At 37.4% G+C, this 23,573-nt stretch overlaps 3 protein-coding genes and 1 pseudogene across 4 annotated transcripts; all 4 read left to right on the top strand.

Annotated features, from left to right (window-relative positions):
- Positions 1-3,329: 3,329 nt before the first annotated feature.
- On the top strand, positions 3,330-7,079 carry LOC130740559 (scarecrow-like protein 34; annotated as a pseudogene).
- Positions 7,080-7,388: 309 nt separating this feature from the next.
- LOC130740560 (pentatricopeptide repeat-containing protein At5g39710-like) lies at positions 7,389-9,551 on the top strand. Of its 2 annotated transcripts, none has more exons than XM_057593208.1 (2): positions 7,389-8,844; positions 9,034-9,551. In XM_057593208.1, exons 1-2 carry the CDS (start codon positions 7,892-7,894, stop codon positions 9,362-9,364), a joined length of 1,284 nt encoding a protein of 427 aa, XP_057449191.1. In that variant the 5' UTR covers positions 7,389-7,891; the 3' UTR covers positions 9,365-9,551. The 2 variants fall into 2 exon arrangements, with proteins under 2 accessions (XP_057449191.1, XP_057449192.1); XM_057593209.1 differs by having other exon boundaries at positions 7,389-8,900; positions 9,034-9,211.
- A 4,041-nt stretch (positions 9,552-13,592) lies between these two features.
- LOC130740558 (scarecrow-like protein 34) lies at positions 13,593-16,228 on the top strand. The gene is made up of 2 exons (XM_057593207.1): positions 13,593-13,748; positions 13,851-16,228. Exon 2 carries the CDS (start codon positions 13,897-13,899, stop codon positions 16,039-16,041), a length of 2,145 nt encoding a protein of 714 aa, XP_057449190.1. The 5' UTR covers positions 13,593-13,748; positions 13,851-13,896; the 3' UTR covers positions 16,042-16,228.
- A 1,975-nt stretch (positions 16,229-18,203) lies between these two features.
- LOC130740557 (scarecrow-like protein 34) lies at positions 18,204-20,813 on the top strand. Its single transcript, XM_057593206.1, has 2 exons — positions 18,204-18,341; positions 18,444-20,813. Exon 2 carries the CDS (start codon positions 18,489-18,491, stop codon positions 20,658-20,660), a length of 2,172 nt encoding a protein of 723 aa, XP_057449189.1. The 5' UTR covers positions 18,204-18,341; positions 18,444-18,488; the 3' UTR covers positions 20,661-20,813.
- Positions 20,814-23,573: the final 2,760 nt, after the last annotated feature.

Genomic DNA, 23,573 nt, shown 5'->3' with positions numbered 1-23,573 from the left:
GGCGCGATCTTTAACGGCGGGGCAGAAGCCCAGACGCGGGCGAAATTTGATGCTTGATGACGGGACATACAATATCAACCGCTGAAGCCATCACTTTTGAGTTGAAACCACCCACCCAATATCAACCGCTAACTCTAAATTTAAACGGTTATTTTGTCTCAACTGCCACTTTGGAGTTGCAACCGCTCATGCCCGCCACCTTTGAATCGAAATTTTTCATGCTCGCCCTGCCGAAATCGACCCTGACCGATGACTCTTCAAGCCATTCGATTTCTTTGATCCTTTTCTCTAACTCTTTTTCCTTTAAAAGTTTCTTTGACATTTTCATTGAGTCGATGCTCTCTTTGGGCTAGCAAATTTTCACCCTCTGTTGTCATTTGTTTTGTGCAAATTTCAGATTTCAACATTGCACACAAAGTGTTTGATCAAATGCCACAATGAGATGTTGTCCTGCGATGCAAATTGGACCGCCCCGCCCAAGTCCCAAAGGGGCAAAAAGATTTGACATCTGTGTCGGTGACTTTCGAAAGTGGTACCCTCTAAACTCACTCATGTTATATGTTTATTCATAATCTTGGCCTTTTGGGGCTGTTTGTGCTATTAGTTGCTAAACTCCTATAATTTGTGGTTGAGTTTAAACTGATTGTTGTTGAATATCTTACCGGGATTGATAATGTTTCAAAGAATAAAATTAACATTGTTTAAATATGATTCCACAACTATGCGATGTGATGATTTATTTGAAACTGGATCTCTTTCATCAATGATTTTAATTACAAGTGATTCTGGCATTTCGTATTCGGGCTTAGTGTTTTTTGAAAGTGAAGCATTTGTTATTTTCCAAGGCCAGTTGACAAACTTTAAGAAAGCCCATATGTTCATCTTGAAAAGAATGAAGTATTTTTAAGAAAGCCCATATGTTCATCCTGAAAAGAATGTGGTAAATTTAGTAAATGTGATTGTGCTGCTAAAATAAAAGGAGATTGAGATTAGTTTTTCTTACTTGGGCGTGGAAATTAAAACATTGGGCGAAGAGGTTTAGTCCACTCACTATGTATTATTTATATGTGAAGATGAATTAATGGTAAGCTGCAGTTTTAAATACAAAAGTTGATTATTTTGTTCTTCAAACCGTATCATGAAGAAGAACAACTAGTTTTGATATTGTCAATGTGTTATATTATATTTTATCTTGTGCTAACAAGGTGATGAGTTGACAGGTGATGAGTTGACTAAAAACAGTCAAAGGATACAACATTATGCACTCTTTTCTCTACCCGGGCGGGAGAGTTTTTAATGAGGCATAATTCTTAAAACATTGCTTGAACAAGCATATTTTTCATTTCTCCAGCTTAGGTCTATCAATTGGGCGACGCTAGGCAATTGAGATAAGAGTAAGACTCTTAAAACTAGAGCATCTGACCACGAATTTATAAGTACAGCCTTGATTGGTTTAAGCTTACCCAATTCAAGCACAAAGCCTCCAAGCGAACAAAAGTCTTGTTAGATCATCGATCAAAAACGAGCATAATGCCAAGAAATTAATTGAAATTAACTTTCTTGGTTCAAGTGTTAAAACCTTATGAATTCAAAGAATAGTTGGTAGAGAAATGATGAGATTGTTGGGCTAACAATATCGTTTTTACAAATGGTACAACCTACTACACGCACGTGAATTTTGAGGATGTGAAGGGACAAATTGAGTCAACTTGCACGGGCTATACAAAGATTAAGAAGCAACAACAGAAGTTGAAATGACAAAGGAACGACTACTTAGCTTTTATGTCTTTTAATTTTTATTTGATTTTGGAGCCTGTGCGCCCATTATTTTCTTTGCACATTTTGGGCGTATCAATTACTTGTTAGTCTTTGTGTAATGTTAGGTGAGTTGATTACTCGTGGGCTCGAAGAGAAGACACACTTCGTCTTAAAGCTTTTAAGACTTGGTGTCTTGTGGGCTTGTGTACTGATATGGGCTTAGGGGGCGCACTAATTCTCTAAGCGTCGAGGGCTTAGGAAATATGCATTACTGATATGGGCTTACCAACTTTGTAATATTGTGGGCTTTGCAATACTTGTACACATAATGGGCCGGGCGACCCATGATACCAAGCGGGTCAGAACCAAGCTATAAATATCAGACACCACCCAAACGGTGGGGAATCTAACTTTTCACACATTTTCTCATTTTGTCAGTTTTTTATCGCTCTCAAACTGTTTAGCTCTTGCTTGATAGTTCCAGACCGGAACAATGATTGAAGGGAAAAGTTGAGTACATTGCTCCACACATTTGCTTTTGACTAGTTGCTGGTCTAGTTTACCAGCTTTGAAACCTCATAACTCCCTCCCACATGGACCTAAACAGATTCTTGATGATTCATAAACCTAAAAAAGCAAGTTGTATTTTTTTATAATTATTATTTATTTTTCTACTCAATTTTCTGATTAGGCATAACTAAAGATTAAAGAATCATGTTTGATGAAGTTGCATACATGGCTTTTGGTCATGGGTTGTGTGCTGGAAGTCTGGAACATTACCTTACCTAAAATCGCCAGAAAACTTCATTACCAAGTTCCACCAAATACAACTTTAGCTTAGCAAGCTAAGCCATGTAGGATTTCAATAATTGAGAATAGCCTAAAACATCCAAATCATATGTGTTAAGCACGTGTGCCAAAGTATTAGACAGCCACATCATCACTTAAGTGGTCTCATGGACTTACATTACAACATTACATGTGTCTGTCTATTTCCAAAAGAGAGGGACCAAAGTCAAAAACAAAAAAATTGAAGGATCAAAACCAATACTTTACTATAATACAGAGACAAAAAAAAACTTATTTGAGCATAGGTTCCTGTAATCTGTTATTAATTCCTTGAGTAAAAAACTTAATACTAAACTCTCATAGTCAAAGTCCAGAATGACCTGCTGCACTACAAGTTAATAAAAAACCAGAGCATATCTCTGACCATCATCTCCCCCATTAACAAATCCTTTATCCCTCTTTCTTGATCACCAATATTTCTTCATGGTTAGTTGAATTCAAATCTTTCTCACAACCATATCTTATTATTTAATATTTATTCTCTCTCATGGTTCCATTTTCTTTTATATTCATGCTTTTTTTTAACAGAAGCATGTGTGGGAATTGAGTTTGGTGCCCCACCCCTTAGGCTTTGCACCCCACTTTATTAAATACGGAATTTAAAGTTCCGTATCAATACGGAAAATAAAATTCCGTATCTGTTTTAGTATATAATGAGTGGTTGAAAATGTGACACGCATGCTTAAATACAGTACGGAATTTTAAGTTCCGTATTCAATAGGGAGAATACGGAATTTTAAATTCCGTATTTGATAAAGTGGGGTGCCAAGTCCTATAGTTGGGGTACCAAACCCAACTCCCATTGAGATGGGTGTTGGTGACTGTTTCTAAAAAAGGAGAAGAAGATGGATCCAACCTTTTCTGGGGCTAGCGATTTCACAAACGGATACCAGTTTTGTGAAGAAGGGAACATATTTGTCTCGGATCCAAATCCATATGCAGCATACTGGGACGTGTTTCATCAACATGGGAACCTCTTAGATGTTGACCCTCTTGGTTTTGCAGCAAATACAAGCTCTGTAGAAGGTTCTGTGACATCCATGTCCATGAACTCGGTGACAGATCCTTCTCTGGAAGACACTGACTTCTCAAAAACCACCGAGTTCATAAGCCAAATCCTGATGGAAGAGAACCTTGAACAGGGACCATTTTATGACTCCCTGAGCCTGCAACTCACAGAGAAATCATTCCATGATGCTCTCATAGACAACAACTCATCTCTTCCGCCCAATCAACACCCCTTAAATGTTCAAAGCTCATTCGGTGAAACCACTAGCAGTGACAGCCACAACTTCAGCAATTTACACTACAATTCTTGTGAGTTAAATCCCCCTCCTCTGGATACCCCTGTTGCTGTTATTGGTGATCATGCTTTTCAGCATAACTCTCACGGACAGCTAGACTTGGATTCTTCTGTTATCAAACCGTTGACACAAAATATTTTCAGCGATGCAGATGCTATCTCCCAATTTAAGAGAGGATTAGAGGAAGCTACCAAGTTGCTTCTTCCTCCAGAACCCCAAATTGTGACTGGTGTAGAGTCATATGGACAATCATCAAATAGGGTTGCAGCGAACTCTTTTGGGTTAAAGGGTAGTAGAAAGAATCATGAGCGTGGAGAATGCGATTTTGTGGAAGAAGGAAGAAATAACAAGCAATCAGCAGTTGGTATTGTTGATGAGGATGACTTATCTGATATGTTTGAACGAGTGCTGATTAATATGGAACAATTACCACTTGGTAACGAACACGATTCCATAGAGAGTGGCTTGGCAAAAGAGAAACAGCAAGGTGAAAAGCCACCTTCATCTGATGGAAGGAAGGCTCATCCAAAGAAACAAGGCAGGAAGAAGGAAACGGTGGACGTGAGGGCTCTTCTGCTTCTTTGTGCACAAGCTATTCATGCCAATGATAACAGGGCTGCTAATGAACTTGTAAAGCAGATAAGACAGCACTCTTCTCCCTTTGGTGATGGGTCACAAAGATTGGCTCATTACTTTGCCAATGGCCTTGAGGCACGGTTGATTGGGGATGTTACCGGTGCACAATTATTTAATTCTACTCCTGCCCAGAAGACAACCTGTGCTGATGATTTCTACAAAGGTTACCAACTTTATCTATCTCCTAACCCGCACAGAAAGTTTGCACATTTCTATGTTAACAAAATGATTAAGAAAGCATCTGCAAAAGCTGAAACTCTGCATATTATTGATTTTGGTATCTTATATGGCTTCCAGTGGCCATTACTCATCAAGTTTTTATCCGAAAGAGATGGTGGACCTCCCAAGCTGAGGATCACAGGGATAGAGTTCCCTTTACCAGGCTTTCGCCCCACACAAAGAATTGAGGAGACTGGTCGTCGTTTGGCTAACTATTGCAAGCGTTTCAATGTTCCCTTTGAGTATACTGCTATAGCATAACGGAACTGGGAAACCATTAGAGTTGAAGACCTTAAAATTAAGAGCAACGAGTTTGTTGCTGTAAACTGCATGATGAGGTTCAAGAATTTGCTGGATGAGACTAGTGAAATGAACAGTCCCAGAGATGATGTACTGCTTTTGATCAGGAAGATAAATCCAGATATTTTTGCTCATTCCATCATTAATGGATCTTTCGGTACCCCTTTCTTTGCCACACGGTTTAGGGAGGCCTTGTTCTATTTTTCTGCTGCTTTCGACATGCTTGACACTGTCATATCCCGGGAAAACCAATGGAGGATGATGAATGAGAGGGAGATCATTGGTCGGAGCTCCATGAATGTGATAGCATGTGAAGGTTTTGAAAGGGTTGAGAGGCCTGAGACATACAAACAGTGGCAGATTAGGAACACAAGGGCTGGTTTCAAGCAGCTTCCTCTGAATCAGAAATTGATGGCCAAGTTTAGGAGCAAGTTAAAGAAATGGCAACCCGATAATTTTGTGATAGATGAAGACAGCAACTGGATGCTTCAGAGTTGGAAAGGACGCATTTTATCTTGTTCTACCATCTGGGTGCCTGCAAAATGAACTCATCACACACTTGAATGTAAGGTACAAATAATTATAAGAATCTGTCCTAGCTTTTTACTCTGTTCATTTTGGTATTTCCTTCTTTTCTTCTGTTTATATTTTTTCTGAGTTATAGTCCTACCGATATTTGGTTACTTGAGATATTTCTGCTAGTATCTAAGCAATGAGGAAGCTTATATAAACCAAACATTGCAATTTCTTTCCATCTAAATCAAATTGAGATGATACTGATTCAATTTGGTCCATATAATTTGAATTATGGTTACAAGATGAGATGGTAATTCAAAGATGATGCAGTAATTTCAAAATGAATTACTAAATTGAGCCTCATATGCAGCGAAATGCAGCTTCACTTCAATCATGGGCTGATAAATTAAGTCTCCATGTAAGTGAGAGGCAGCTAAACTCAAATTAATATTTTATTTACACATTTTCTACTCTAAGACTTTCATGCTTTATGTTTTCCAGGGTTCTGACATTACACCTTCTCAACTTAAAAATTGGTGAGGATGCCTCTTTTTTTCCACTTATTTTCTTTTGGTGTTTTTTTTAGATACACAGGAGGCTCTCTTTTTTACTATAAATAATCATGTTCTTCTCATTGTCATCTGATGGAAGAACTCTAGGTCGTATATTTACCATAGGGATTTGCATAGCAAAACATAAAAACTGATATAGTGGATTAATTTTAATTCTTTGCCAAGTTATAGCCATATCTTGTTTTTGTCTGAAGTAAAGCTGTTACTAAGCATGCATCTTATTTCTCATGCTTTTTCAAGTTTTTCTAACCTTCAAGAAAGAAAGAAAGAAAAAGATAAATGAAGCCTGCCTATTTCAATTTATTTGCAACTATTGGACGTTCGTACATTATTACACCATAGCTATATATATATCAATTTCTATTTTATCCTGTTTAATTTGTATCAGGTTGAACAATCGAAAAGCTAGGCTAGCTCGCACAGCTAAGGATGTTCCAGCAGCAGTGTAGCTAAATCAGTGCCAGATAAGCAAAGAGGGCCAATGCTAGGGCCCTATGCCTCACCTGATAATTATGGTGCTGCATCAAATGCAAGACAAGACAAGAATAGCTTCTAGCGATAATCCTGAGCCTTCACTGGCTGAACTAGTTGATCTGCGTCCAGAAATTGGTTGCTGCAATGTGAGTCAGCATGTCGTGCTCTCAGATGCGCGAGGAAAAGAAATTGGCAGAGGGAAGGTAGTGCAGCTGCAGGGTAAGTGGAATGCTACGAGCTTGGAGGAATCAGAGACCTATCTTGTGGATGCTTTTGAGCTACAGGCTGATTAAGCATTGCGGCTACCTTATCCATCAGAAAGTTAGGTGACATGAGAGTTATGGAATCCGCGCAGAATAATCACACTGCTGTATGAATGAGTTTATTGACCATACGGGAAAAGAAAACAAATCTGAATGAGTTCAATGATGATGCTTCAGTTCAGTCGCTACTCTCTTATTGCCAGCTTCAGCTTGTTAACAGATTTCCTTGCGGTTCTCTGTATCTTTTTACGTTGTTAAACTTTACAAATGACCTCTTATGGGTGCAAGTGGAACAGTGCTGCCTATATATTCAACCTATAGAGGATAAATGATAGTCCAAATGTCCAATATTCAAATCAAGTTATCTAAAGAGAGGTCTCTTAAAGAAATCCATTTTGTTATAAATTTATCCGATATAAATCACGTTAATTTAACTTACATTTAAAATACTCAAACATATTAGAATCAATTCTGCAAACGTTATGTTAAAAATATGAAAACTATTTTTCATATTAAAAATTGTAGGATTGAAAAAAGATATATGACGATGATGAGACAAACGGAACACATAATTTATAACACACAATATTTTTGGCTTTGTTCATAGTCATTGTTACAAACACTGAACATAACACAAGTCAAGCTTGTTGAAGCTTGCTTAATTTCTCTACTCACAGTCTCTGGTGCTTTCGTTTGCACCTTTAACGTGCTCAGATACATGGACCTGGTCACCTGGCACACACACACACACACACACACACAAAACTCTACATTTTTCTCTTACTCCTAATTTTCCTCACACACTCTGTTTTTCTTTCTTTCAAGTATGGCCGTTTCAATCCCAGATCTGAACGGCGGAAGTGAGCGGTGGTGAGTGTTTTGGAATTGTCAAATGGGTATTTTCGGTTTTTCATTAAAAAAATTAGGGTGAACCGCCCACCATAGAAGATGACCTTTGTTACTTCATTGGTTGCCGTGAAACTGAAAACCCTGCAACCCTATGACTATGACTAAGATTAAGATTATGAAGCTCCTAAGTCATCATCATCGTGTTTCATTCAAAACCTTCCGCCACGTGCTCCGATACGGCAACGTCAACACTTACAGCGTCATGATCCCATCGCCGGAGAAGAAGGTGGGGCAACCGAAACCAACCACTGAGAACCAAAATTCAGTTTCGTTGAATGCGGCTGTTCAGGACTTGTGCCGGAAAAGTAGGATGTCAGAGGCTATGGTGATGTTTGAGAAGATCAATCGGACGGGTTTGGCCCCAGATAAGAGGACTTACATGGCTCTGTTTCACATGTTCTGCCGCCAGTTTCTCTATGAACAGGCTTATAAGCTTTTGACTGAAATGGTTGTTAGGGGGTTTTCACCCTCGGTTTCTTCATTCAACAAGCTTATTCGTAGGTATTGCTCTGAGGGGACACTTGAGGAGCTTGAGGAGGCTCTGTGGATTCTGAGGGGCATGCCTGAGATGGGCTTGTCCCCTGATGCTGTTAGTTATGCCACTGTTATATCCGGGTTTTGCCGAATCAGGAAGCCCATGAAGGCGTATGAATTGAAGCTGGAAATGGTTGACAAGGGCATCTTGCCTAAATTTGGCACATATTCGCAGCTTATAGACTACATGTACCAACATGGGAGACTGTCCGAAGCTTTTGATCTCTTCCGAGAGATGCTGCGCGCGGGTGTCTGGCGACACTCGCCAGATAAGTATTATTATTTAACTGGAAATTATTCTAAGTTGATGCATGCTTATTGTGATAAAGGTGAAATCAGTAAGGCTTTTCTTGTGCATGATGAAATGATACACAATGGTATTTTCCCTGATGCTCACAAGTATTCGAAGCTTATACAGAAGCTGTGCCTGTATCGGAGACTGTCGGAAGCTCTTTATTTCTTCCGAGAGATGCTGCGCGAGGGTGTATGGCCACGCCATCAAGATAATAAGTATAAATATGTAACTGAAAGTTATTTTAGTTTGAGGAATGCTTATTGTGCTGAAGGTGAATTCAGTAAGGCTTTTCATTTGCATGATGAAATGATACACATTGGTATTTTGTGTGATTTTATTACTGGGTTTTCACCGTCTCTTGTTACATACAACGCGCTTATTCATGGTTATTGTTTTTTTGGGAGGTTTGAAGAGGCTCTGGGAATTTTGAGGGGCATGGCTGACATGGATTTGTCCCCTGATGTTGTAAGTTATGGCGCTATTATATCCGGGTTTTGCCGAAACCGGGAGCTGGGGAGGGCGTTTGAATTGAAGCTGGAGATGAAAGAGAAGGATATCTACGGGATGGATAGAGCCGTATATTCATCACTTATGCAAGGCTTGTCGGATGAGGTTACTTATACAAGTTTGATAAATGCTTATTGTGCAAAAGGTGAAGTGGACAAGGCTCGTACATTGTTGCTGGAAATGAAAGTCAATGGTTATTTGTCAGATTCTGATAGTGAACTGGAGTAATAATCAATTTAAAAGTGTGTTAGGGCTTGTCAAAGGTTTCCTCATGAGGGATTTAGTGAATGAAGCAGCCCGAGCTCATAACACAATGCTTGAGCAGTTTATAATTTATTAATATTTGATCATTGTAGATCTCTTAATGATCTTAAGGCGTATAATATGCACACCGAGATGGTGGATTATGGTTTTATTCCTCATATGTTCTTTGTACTTGCTTTTCTTAATGCTCTATATGATGATGGAAGGTACAATGAGATGAGGTGGGTAATTCAAAACACATCTCATTGATTCTGAGCTAGTTAATGTAGTTAATGAAATTGACGTCAGAAATGTGAAATTGATGCTCTTCGAATGTGCTAGCTGAAATAGCCATGAATAGCCTGTTACTTGATGTTGGAAAGTGTTCATATGCTTTAGCAAGTACCTAATATCTTTGGTTTTGCTTGAATTTTGTTACCATGCTCTTTGTCATCGTGTCATCGCCGCTTCACTCACACCACCATCTTTTCATGCTTGCTTCTTTTTGGGATGAGATTTGGGGTTCAGGGTTTCTGTTGTTAATTTGAGCTTTGGGAATTAGCTGTAAATTGAATCCTTGATTTGTGTTTTGGGATTCGGGGTTCAGGGTTTCTGTTTTTCCATATTTATGATTTTAAAGTTACCCTAGAAAATAGAATGTATGATGAATGAATACAGTGTAGTTGGATTTAGGTGAAAATTGTTGAAGATTCTGAAAAATTTACTTTATTAGGATTAAAAATATAACAATATAATCTATTTTGATTTTATTTTTTAAAAATTAATCGGCAAAAAGTTTCTCTAGGCAAGAATATTTTAGCATGAGGACTAGATAAGCATTTGACATGATGGAAATAATTTTATGTTAATTAATAGAAAAATAAAACTTATTATACTTGGTATTTTTTGTTCATATTTTTTAAAATAATTGTAAGAGTAAATAAATATAAAATTATAAAAATATGTTGTACGGGAATTGAAAACAGTAACAAATATGGGTTCTATACGAGGTGTGCTAAAAAACTCACGGAATATATATTAATAACTACACTTATTTGGTTGATTTAAAAAATTACATGAATATTTTACATTTGAGTAGGTTAGGAAAATTTAAAATTATTCATTTAATAATATTTTTTTAATTTACAATCTTCTCCCCATTGTTTTCTCTCCACTAATTTACAAGCTCCATCTGCATAATTAAAGTATATTTTTCATATTTTTTAAAATAATTTTAGGATTAATTATATATAAAAGTTGTGTGAAATTATACGGGTTCTGTGATATTTGTTGACATTTATACGTTCCATGTGCAGAATTGAAGATTTTGGCTAATTAATTTCTATTTTATTCAAAATCTTTATCTTGGTTAAATTGGTGTATGAGTATAAAACACTATAATTGTCCGAATTCATTTTTTTTTTTTGCAATATCTACATTTTTATTATGATTGTTCTTTCATTTTTAGTATCTTAAATTATTTATAATCAAAGTATTTATTAATATATCAAATACAATAGTAAACTTCGCCGTGCAACGCACGAGCAAAAACATTAGGTTTTTATACTCGGCTCATTATTATTACAGAACAGCTCACTATAGATTCTCTATTCTTATTTCGATCCAGGAATTATCTACATGTAATGTCCGACAAGGTTCTCCTAAAGCTGAGATGCTTCAAAAAACAAGTCTTATTATTTGGGATGAAGCCCCTATGCTGAACATTGAACAAGCACTGTTTCGAAGCTCTAGACAGAACTTTAAATGACACTATGAAGACTCAAGCAACTTTTGGCCATGATAAACCTTTTGGAGGAAAAGTAGTGGTTTTGGGGGAGACTTTAGGCAAATTCTTCCGGTCATTTTGAAAGGAAGTAGATCTTCCGGTTATTTAAATTGTTTGTTTCAATTTGGTTCAATTGTATTTTCTGTTCAACAAAATAAATCTGTTGTAATTCAAATCTTAAGTTTTTATTTTCATTTTCGAAACGATGTTGTTATTAATGTAAGAAATTCATAATCGTTTTTCGCCGTGCAGCGCACGGGTAAAAACACTAATAATACATCCAAATTACTAGAATGAGCGTTGAACAAAGAACTCCCCAATTGAGTTTTTCAAGTCACTATTATGTTGCTATTAACTCTATTTTCTTTCTTAAATGGATGCATCATCATTGCCCACCACTCCATCCATATGATCTAATCCAGGGGCTTTCTTTACTAAATTGAAACTTCAGATATTAACACTTAATAGTGTTAATGATCTCTTTCACTTTCATGTCATTTTCAAATAATTTGATTGAATTTACTTTCTAACTTTTAAAAATAATTTTAGAAACCTTAAAAAAAATATTTATATACATAAATATAATATATAGTCACAGTTATTTATGTTTAAATTGTACTGTAAAAAGCTCTCACGGGTACATGAAAATGCTTTCGTGTTAAAATGGACATGAGCATTCATATGATAAAATGGTCCGACAAGGAGGAATATTTTACATGAAAACACTTCCATGTATAAATTAATAGAAACACAACAATATAAATTTATGTTAAAGTACACTATGAAAATATTTTCATGTTAAAACGGGCAGAAGCATTTACATGATAAAATGCTCTGATGGGAAAGAACATTTTACATGAAAATACTTCCATATACAAATTAGTTGAAACGCAATTTAAAAAAATGCACTATTTCACAATATAATTTCATGTTAAATGTGCACTATATAACAATATAGTCTACTTAAATTTGTATAATTTTCAGGTAAAAGCTCACACGGGGAGAAAGAATACAATATTTTAATGTTAAATTAAAACTAAAATAAATTTTTATATAATTTATTAATTTTTCTTATACTTATCTAATATATTTTATGACAATAAATAGCATAATTATATACAACATATTTTCCCGTGCAATAAAACTAGTTAATGGGGAAAGAGAAATAAACATAGGGAAAGCTTTTTTAAAAAATAAAATATTAAAAATTAAGAGAAAAAAACATATGGATCAATTTGGAGGGAATGAATTAGAGGCTTCCACCTAGGAATTCCACTAAAGAAATGAACCAATCAAAAAATCAGATTTATCAGCAACTAACAACTAAGCAACCAAGACTTATAACCCGTCTTTGCTTTAATAAAGTTATAGATAGATTATTTGAAAATATTGGCTTCACAACAATGAGGGTGGTGAAGATGTAATTTTATAATTTTAATACTTCAATAAAGAATATTTCCTTGAAGTCTTGAACCCAACGACTAACAACCTCTCCTTTCAAACCCTTCACCTCATCCACTGACTCAATCCGCATGCACCTCTCTAAAACCATCCACCTCGATGATAGCGGAGTACTCCCTGTGCAACCCCTCGGTAGCCGCGGGACAGATTAGCATGGCACCAACGAATGGAAGTGACGAGAATCTCCGGCGAGGCGGTGCGCTGTGGCAAGTTCCACTCCAACTTGTCGGGAGGGGGTTTGTCTGGCCGAAATTCCTCTGCTCTTTAAGGTTAGAATTCACCAATTAAGCACTTCCAAAAAATTGGGAATTTCCAAATACGCATCATAATATTGAATGTTGAGCTCCTTCTTTGATCATGTTTTCAGAGCAATCTTCATCTTTATGCTATATCCATACAACAGGGGATATTTAATTTGTTTACTGCACTCACTGGCTTCCTTCTATTACATGATTGAAGGGGAAAATTGAGTACATTCATTCCATACATTTGATTAGACATCATATTTATCATTGGTGCTCTACACATTTGCTTTAATTTGTCTAGTTTTCTGGCTTTGAAAGTTGAAACCTCATAACTCCCTCCCACATAGATTTAACAGATTCTTTATGTTTGATGAAGTTGCATGGCCATGGGTTGTGTGCCCAGAAGACTTCATTTCCAAGTCCCACCAAATACCACTTTAGCATAGCAAGCCAAGCCATGTAGGATTTAAATAATATTAAGAATAGCCTAAAAAAATCCACATCATATGTGTTAAGCACATGAACCAAAGTATTAGACAGCCACATCATCACTTAAGTGGTCTCAAGGACTTACATTACATATGTATGTCTATTTCCCAAAAAAGGGACAAAAGTCAAACAAAAAAAATGGAAGGATCAAGACCAATATACTTTCCTATAGTACAGAGACAAAAAAACATATTTGAGCATAAGTTTCCTGTAATCTCTTGTTATGCTTTCAGTAAAAAACTTAATACTAAACTCTCATAGTCAAAGTTCAGAATGACCTGCTGCACTACAAGTTACTAAAAAACCGGAGCATATCTCTGACCATCAACTCCTCCATTAACAAACAAATCCTTTATCCCTCTTTCTTGATTACCAATCTTTCTTCATGGTTAGTTGAATTCAAATATTTCTCACAACCATATTTTATTATTTAATATTTATTCTCTCTCATGGTTCCATATTCTTTTATGTTCATGCTTTTTTTTAACAGAAGCATTGAGATCAGTTGGTGACTGTTTCTAAAAAAGGGAAAGAAGATGGATTCAACCTTTTCTGGTGCTAACGATTTCACAAATGGATACCAGTTTTCTGAAGAAGGGAACATATTTGTCATGGATCCAAATCCATATGCAGCATACTGGGATGTGTTTCATCAACATGGGAACCTCTTAGATGTAGACCCTCTTGGTTTTGCAACAAATACGAGCTCTGTAGAAGGTTCTATGACATCCATGTCCATGAACTCGGTGACAGATCCTTCTCTGGAAGACACTGACTTCTCAGAAACCACTAAGTTCATAAGCCAAATCCTGATGGAAGAGAACCTTGAACAGGGACCCTTTTATGACTCCTTGAGCCTGCAACTCACAGAGAAATCATTTCATGATGCTCTCATAGACAACAACAACAACAACTCATCTCTTTCCCCCAATCAACATCCCTTACATGTTCAAAGCCTTAACGGTGAAACCAATAGCAGCAACAGAAACAATTTTTTACCCTACAATTCTTGTGAGTTGAATCCCCCTTCCCTAGATACCCCTGTTGCTGTTATTGTTGATCATGCTTTTCAGCTTAACTCTCATGGACTGCAAGATTTGGATTCTTCCGTTACCAAACCGTTGGCACAAAATATTTTCAGTGATGCGGATTCTGAATCCCAATTCAGGAGAGGGTTAGAGGAAGCTACCGAGTTTCTTCTTCCTCAGGAACCCCAGATTGTGACTGGTGTAGAGTCATATGGTGAATCATCTACTATGGTTCACGAGAATTCTTCTGGGTTAAAGGGTAGTAGAAAGAATCGTAATCGTGAAGAAAGTGATTCAAAGGAAGAAGAGAGAAGCAACAAGCAATCTGCAGTTGGTGTTTTTGATGAGGATGACTTATCTGATATGTTTGATCGTGTGCTGGTTAATATGTTCCAATTGCCACTTGGTAATGAATACAATTCCCTACAGAGTGGCGCAGCGAAAGAGACGCAGCAAGGTGAAAAACCACCTTCATCTGATGAATGGAAGGCTCAACCAAAGAAACAAGGCAGGAAGAAGGAAACGGTGGATTTGAGGGCTCTCCTGCTTCTGTGTGCACAAGCTATTCATGCCAATGATAACAGGGCTGCTAATGATTTTCTAAAGCAGATAAGACAGCACTCTTCTCCCTTTGGGGATGCATCCCAAAGATTGGCTCATTACTTTGCCAATGGCCTTGAGGCACGCTTTGTTGGGCATTGTGCCGCTGACGCTCCTACCATCAAGACGACCTTTGGTGCTGATTTTTTCAAAGGTTACATAGTTTATCTAGCTGCTAACCCATTCAGAAAGTTTGCACATTTCTATGTTAACAAAATGATTAAGAAAGCAGCTGCAAAAGCTGAAACCCTTCATATTATTGATTTTGGTATCTTCTATGGCTTCCAGTGGCCATTACTCATCAAGTTTTTATCAGAGAGAGAGGGTGGACCTCCCAAACTGAGGATCACAGGGATAGAATACCCTTTACCTGGCTTTCGTCCCACTGAAAGACTTGAGCAAACTGGTCACCATCTGGCCAACTATTGCAAGCGTTTCAATGTTCCTTTTGAGTACAACGTCATAGCATCAAAGAACTGGGAAACCATTCGAGTTGAAGACCTAAAAATTAGGAGCAACGAGTTTGTTGCCCTGAACTGTATGATGAGGTTCAAGAATTTACTGGATGAGACTATTGAAATGAACAGTCCTAGAGATGCTGTTCTGCATTTGATCAGGAGGATAAATCCGGATATTTTTGCTCAGTCCATCATAAATGGATCTTTCAATTCCCCTTTCTTTGTCACACGGTTTAGGGAAGCCTTGTTCTATTTTTCTGCTATTTATGATATTTTTGATAGTGTCATACCCCAGGAAAACCAATGGAGGGTGATGATTGAGAGGGAGATGGTGGGTCGGACTGCGATGAATGTGATAGCATGTGAAGGTTTGGCGAGGGTTGAGAGGCCTGAGACATATAAACAGTGGCAGGTTAGGAACACAAGGGCTGGTTTCAAGCAGCTTCCTCTGAACCAGAAGTTAACGGCCAAATTTAGGACAAAGTTAAGGAAATGGAACCATGATGATTTTCTCATTGATGAAGACAACAATTGGATGCTTCAAAGTTGGAAAGGACGCATTTTGTCTGGTTCTACTATTTGGGTGCCTGCATAATGAACTTACAACACTTGAATGTAAGGTATAATTGTAAGAATCCGTCCTAGGTTTTTTCTCTGTCCATTTTTATACTTCCTTCTTTTCTCTTGTTTATGTTTTTTGAGTTGTGGTCCTACCAATACCTGGTTACTTGAGATTATTCTGCTTGTATCCAGCAATGAGGAAGCTTATATGGTTACTTATATGCCATCATCTTCTTCAAATGAATTACTGTTTCGAATTGAGATGATACTAATTCAAATTGGTAAAAGATCAATTGCAAAATTTAGGGGATTTAGACCCGTAAAGTAAAAGGAAAATGATTTTGCAGCTGCAATTTTGGCGAGACAGGCTTGGATAGATAAGGGACTTTTTTTTTGTCACATGTGAAAGAATGATAAGTCTGTTTGGTTTGCTCATTGTCTGTTTTTATTTTTAAACAAAATAGAAAATAAAGCTGAAAACATGTCTGATTAATATTCAGAAAATTTTTTCTTCTAAAATATGATCAAAACAAAAATGACTACTCTCTGTTTACTTCAAGGTCTAGATCAGATCTAGTTGTTTTGTTAGTCTATGTAGATTACATAATTCTAGTTGGTCTAAATTTTGTCATGCTACAAGAAACTCAGGCCATGTTCCAAAGGCTATTCAAACTAAAAGTATTAAGGGATTTGAAGTTTTTCCTTGAACTGGAGATTGCACGGTCATTCAAAGGAATTTCACTCTCACAATATGTTCTTCAATTACTTTTAAATATTGGCTTCACAACAGCAAAACCTGTCATGCTGCATATGAATCCAAATTTGAAACATAATACTGTTGATGGCAATCTTTTGACTGATGTCTCTCAATATAGGAGGTTAACTGATTGTCTCTTGTACTGAACAATCTCAAGGCCAGATATTAGCCTTGCTGTAAATAAGCTAAGTCAATTGACGCAAGCACTCATGATATCTTCATGCAGTTTACCACATCCTTCATTACTTGAAACAATCATCAGGACAAGGATTGTTTTATCCGACACAGTTCTCCTCTTCATCTTAGTGCTTATTTTGATTCTGACTGGGCCAATTGCATTGGCATTAGGCTTTCTACACCAACTTTGCTATTTTCCTTTGTGATGCCTTGATTTCATGGAAATCCAAATGTCAACCAACAGTTTGCAATCTCCTCAGCTGCAAGTGAAGTAGTCTGGTTGCAACGTTTATTTTCTCATTTTGAAGTCATAAATTCCTCCACTATGATGTTTTGTGATAATCTATCCGTCACTCATTTGAGTTTCAATCCATCACCTCATGAGATATGGAAGCACATTGATGTAGACTACCATTACATACACGAGCTAGTGACTAATGGAACTATCACGTTAGTTCATGTTCACAGTAAACATCAATTAGCAGATGCCTTCACAAAACCACTACCATTACCTTCATTTCAACACTTCATCAGCAAGTTGGGGCACATTGAACGTCTACCTCCCAACTTGGGGGGTTGGCAGACTTGTAAATACTTGGATAATGTTATAGATTAGTTTAATGTTTCATCAGAATTGGTTAGCAAACTCTCACTCATAGATAATGTGAGTGTAGAATTACTCTTGTATATAATTTGTTATAATTAATATAAGCAGTCTCATTTATTTTTTCGCTCTAATTTCATTTGTTTATGCTTAGTTCCACTCCAACTTGTTGGGAGGGGGTTTCTCAGGCCGGAATTCCTCTGCTCTTTAAGGGTAGAATTCACCAATTAAGCACTTCCAAAAAATTAGAAATTTCCAATACGCATCATAATATTGGTTTTCATTGCAGTTTGGCATATGAATTTGCTATCTTGGATCCATTACCTGCTGTCCAAAATCGCCAGAAAACTTCATTTCTAGCATATGTAGGATGAACCAAAGTATTAGACAGCCACATGATGTGGCCCACATCATTATAAAATAGAATAAAATAAAATATGTAAAACAAAATAGAAAAATCTTTATGTTTTTAACATATTATAAATTTAGTTGACAATATTCTTTCATTTGTTTATATCTCTTAATATATATCTCAAGTTGTCTTAACATCATATCTTTAATTTTCTGCAAGTTTGGTCTTTGTATTGACTTTTTATAATTAAGGAAGTTTCCTTTAATCTGTTGTTATTCTGAGTAAAAAACTTTATACTGTACGATACTCTCATAGTCAAAGTCCAGAATGACCTGCTGGCTGCTGCACTACAAGTTAACAAAAACCAGATCATTTCTTTGACCATCATCTCCTCCCTTAATGAATCCTTTGACCCTCTTTCTTGATCACCAATCTTACTTCATGGTTAGTTAAATTCAAGTCGTTCTCACAACCATATCTTATTATTTAATATTCATTCTCTCATAGTTCCATATTCTTTTATGTTCATGCATTTTTTTAAAACAGAAGCATTGAGATCTGTTGGTGACTGTTTCTAAAAAGGATAAGAAGATGGATCCAACCTTTTCTGGGGCTAGCGATGACCCAAACGGATACCAGTTTTGTGAAGAAGGGAACATATTTGTCACGGATCCAAATCCATATGCAGCATACTGGGATGTGTTTCATCAACATGGGAACCTCTTAGATGTTGACCCCCTTGGTTTTGCAGCAAATACGAGCTCTGTAGAAGAAGGTTCTGTAGAAGAAGGTTCTGTGACATCCATGTCCATGAACTCGGTGACAGATCCTTCTCTGGAAGACACTGACTTCTCAAAAACCACCGAGTTCATAAGCCAAATCCTGATGGAAGAGAACCTTGAACAGGGTCCATTTTATGACTCCCTGGACCTGCAACTCACAGAGAAATCATTCCATGATGCTCTCATAGACAACAACTCATCTCTTCCGCCCAATCAACACCCCTTAAATGTTCAAAGCTCATTCGGTGAAACCACTAGCAGTGACAGTGACAACAGCAATTTACACTATAATTCTTGTGAGTTGAACCCCCCTCGTCGGGATACCCCTGTTGCTGTAATTGGTGATCATGCTTTTCAGCTTAATTCTCATGGCCTGCTAGATTTGGATGCTTCTGTTACCAAACCGTTGGCACAAAATATTTTCAGCGATGCAGATTTAGTCTCCCAATTCAGGAGAGGGTTAGAAGAAGCTACCAAGTTTCTTCTTCCTCCAGAATCCCGGATTGAGACCGGTCTAGAGTCAAGGGGAGAATCATCCAATATAGTTGAGGATAATTCTTCTGGGTTAAAGGGCAGTAGAAAGAATCGTGGGCGTGAAGAAAGTGATTCTAATGAAGAAGGGAGAAGTACCAAGCAATCAGCAGTTGGTGTTGTTGATGAGGATGACTTATCTGATATGTTTGAACGAGTGCTGATTAATATGGAACAATTACCACTTGGTAACGAACACGATTCCATAGAGAGTGGCTTGGCAAAAGAGAAACAGCAAGGTGAAAAGCCACCTTCATCTGATGGAAGGAAGGCTCATCCAAAGAAACAAGGCAGGAAGAAGGAAACGGTGGACGTGAGGGCTCTTCTGCTTCTTTGTGCACAAGCTATTCATGCCAATGATAACAGGGCTGCTAATGAACTTCTAAAGCAGATAAGACAGCACTCTTCTCCCTTTGGTGATGGGTCACAAAGATTGGCTCATTACTTTGCCAATGGCCTTGAGGCACGGTTGATTGGGGATGGTGCCGCTGCACAGCAATTTTTTAACGCTCCTACCTTCAAGACAACCTTTGGTGCTGATTTTTTCAAAGGTTACCAAGTTTATCTAGCTTCTAACCCATTCAAAAAGTTTGCACATTTCTATGTTAACAAAATGATTAAGAAAGCAGCTGCAAAAGCTGAAACCCTTCATGTTATTGATTTTGGTATCTTCTTTGGCTTCCAATGGCCATTACTCATCAAGTTTTTGTCAGAAAGAGAAGGTGGACCTCCCAAGCTGAGGATCACAGGGATAGAATACCCTTTACCTGGCTTTCGTCCCACACAAAGAATTGAGGAGACTGGTCGTCGTTTGGCTAACTATTGCAAGCGTTTCAATGTTCCCTTTGAGTACACTGCTATAGCATCACGGAACTGGGAAACCATTCGAGTTGAAGACCTTAAAATTAAGAGTAACGAGTTTGTTGCTGTCAATTGCATGATGAGGTTCAAAAATTTGCTAGATGAGACTACTGAAATGAACAGTCCAAGAGATGTTGTTCTGCATTTGATCAGGAGTATAAATCCGGATATTTTTGCTCAGTCCATCGTTAATGGATCTTTCAATGCCCCTTTCTTTGTCACACGGTTTAGGGAGGCCTTGTTCTATTATTCTACTGTTTATGATATTTTTGACAGTGTCATACCCCAGGAACACCCATGGAGGATGATGATTGAGTGGGAGATCGTGGGTCGGATCTCTCTGAATGTGATAGCATGTGAAGGTTTGGAGAGGTTTGAGAGACCTGAGACATATAAACAATGGCAGGTTAGGAACAAAAGGGCTGGTTTCAAGCAGCTTCCTCTGAACCAGAAGTTAATGGCCAAATTTAGGTCAAAGTTAAGGAAATGGCACAATGATGATTTTGTCATTGATGAAGACAACAATTGGATGCTTCAATGTTGGAAAGGACGCATTATCTGTGGTTCTACTATTTGGGTGCCTGCATAATGAACTTACAACACTTGAAGAAGATATAATTGTAAGAATCAGTTCTAGGTTTTATACTGGGACGCATTTTGTCTGGTTCTATACTCTGTCCAATTTTATACTTCCTTTTCTCCTGTTTATGTTTTTTGAGTTATAGACTTATAGTTCTACCGATGCTTGGTTGCTTGAGATATTTCTGCTCGTATCTACGAGCAAGCTTAGAATATATGCTTACTTATAGAAAAATGTTTTCTTTCACACCTCATATAGGTAAAAAAGTGGACTGAGAAGAGAGATAGAAGGAAAATAGAGAGAAAATATGAGATTTAATATTTGATATGATTAGACCACTTGCGTCACTACCGCCACTAGTGACGCTGCCGCCACCACCACCTTCACTGCCACCACCATCTCTACTATTGACGTTTTCACCACTGCCAACCAGTTAAATGAAAGGAATGATGGAGGTGAAAGTAGTGGATATGGTGGTGGCAGCCGTGTCGACGGCGACTAGGTGGTGGTGGTAGCAGCAGAGGCGGTGAAGGTTGTGGCGTCGACAATAGTGGTTGTGGTTGTAGCGGTGGAGGTGGTGGCCGACTATGGTTGTGGCGGTGGCGACCAGGGCCGGCCCTGGGCCTCCAAAAAGAAGGGGCCCCAAAATAAAAAAAAAAATATTAAACGTTTATAATAAAAAAAACGCTACATTATTATAGTAAGAGATGTTAGTACTGTTGGCAACATTAAGGCTAGTTATAACCTCTCCTCCCTTGGTGCCCAGGTTCGAATATGACTTGCTATATTTTGTATGATGTTTTTAAAATTTTATATTTTAAACATTTATATAACGGAATTAGTGACGGAAACTTTCGTCACAAAAGTAGCGACGGATTATCTGTTAAATTTCTTAAATAAGTGTAACATATTTTTGAATTTGTTGATGCTATTTACAATTTAAATAGATAATGTTCTTTAAAAAAACTTATTAGGGGTCCATTTTATTATTTGCTCAGGGCCTCCAAAATGTCGGGACCGACCCTGGTGGCGACAATGGTTGTGGTGATGGCGGTGACATCGAAAGTGACGACGAATGTGAAAATGAAAACAAAAAGTAAAACAAACAAGTTATCATAATTAAAAAATTTAATAATGAAGATAATTCATAAAGGTTTTTAGGATCTCAAATGTAACATTACTCCAGCAAACGATTAAACTCAACCGACGATATAGTTTGAGGGACAAAAACATATTTAAGCTAATATTGGCACCTTGTATTGAATGTTCATATTCTTTGTAACCCATTACCTGCTGTCTAAAATGAACTCGGATCCTCTCCTGCTGGATTTTCTGTCCTGCACCTCCTGCACGTTTCTTAGCCGTCTGATTGATCATGTGGTCCAGAAAATTGCACTCTTAAAATTATAATAGGCATAAAATGACAGCCCTTTGATGCATCCAAGGGTCCACAAAATAAACCTCATTTACTCATTTCACGTTTCCCTCTTCCCCTATTCTCGCGCGCCTCTTCTCGACGACGGCTACCTCTACTTCAATTTTTTTCCTCTGCCTTATACGAACTGAAAGTGATATGCGTTCAAAACCAGATGGCTATCTCAACTTGACTTTGTGATCTGCGTTTGTTTTTGGTCTCTACGACACTGTCACTTTATGCCAGGTCCTTTTCATTCTCTTACTGCAACTCTGTTTCTATTTCTGTATAGAAGGTGGCTTTGTGATATGCGTTTAGTTTTTGTGATCTGAAATTGATGCTTTGATCAATGATATGGTGAGGCAATCTCAAAGGATATCAATAAAATATCAGTAGTGGTGGTTTTGTTTCGTCAGGGGGTGAGGACATATATTATCCTTGTGTCTAAGTTTATGGTGAGCCATAGCATGAGTTTGTTTGTGTCTTTGCTGTGCAAACTATTTTCATATATTAACTTCTGAGATTTGCTTGTGTAATTAGTAATCAATTGCTGGAGCTATAGTTGATTTTGTGAGTAGTAGTACAGTGAATTTGATCCTTATAATGAGTTGAGAAACCATTTGTGCAGGTCCTTTAAAAACCCCTAGTGCCTCTAAACATGATAAACCTTTAAAAAAGACAAATTGAAAATACCAGATTTAAAAATGCAAGGTCATGTTCCCTATTGATCGAATCTAACCTGCAGAGGACGGCTGGAACTGATTCGATAGCGTCGGAGGGTTGGGTAGGTCGGAACTACAACGACAACAGCGGACCGTCTCTGGATCAGACGAAGGGCGCACGGTGTCGACACAGAGAGAAAGAAGGCGGTGTCGTCGAGAGGAGGAACGTTGTCTCACGACGGCAAAGAACGACAGTGTTAATTGGGTTTCTGTTTGGAGAAAACCCTTCAGCCATTAGATTAATCTTATGGCTGAAATTAACTTGCCAGTATATAATTATTACTCCCTCCGTTCCTTATTATAAGTCACATTTTTTGAAAAAAATTTGTTCCTAAATATAAGTCACTTTCTAATATCTAGGAAGCATTAAATAATTTTTTCCAAATTCACCCTTATATTTAATATGAAAGAGATGATGAACTTTTGGAATATTAACTTGGAGAGAGAAAATCATAGGAAAGTAAATAAGGGTAGTCTAGGAAAGCTAATCATTTCCTTTACAAATTTATTATTACTAACTACTTTTCTTAATCTAAGAGAATTAGTTTTTTGTGACTTATAAATAGGAACAGAGGGAGTATAATTTTAATAGTGCAATTTTCTGGACCACATGATCAATCAGACGGTTAAGAAACGTGCAGGAGGAGGTGTAGGACAGAAAATTTTGCAGGAGAGGATCCGAGTTCGTCTAAAATAGCCGGAAAACTTCATTTACGAGTCCCACCAAATACAACATTAGCATATGTAGGATGAACCAAAGTATTAGACAGCCACATCATTATAAAA

The sequence above is a fragment of the Lotus japonicus genome, chromosome 2, assembly GCF_012489685.1.
Source record: "Lotus japonicus ecotype B-129 chromosome 2, LjGifu_v1.2".
Lineage (NCBI taxonomy): Eukaryota > Viridiplantae > Streptophyta > Magnoliopsida > Fabales > Fabaceae > Lotus > Lotus japonicus.
Note: the sequence above shows the minus strand (reverse complement) of the source record. Positions and strands in the feature narration are given on the sequence as shown.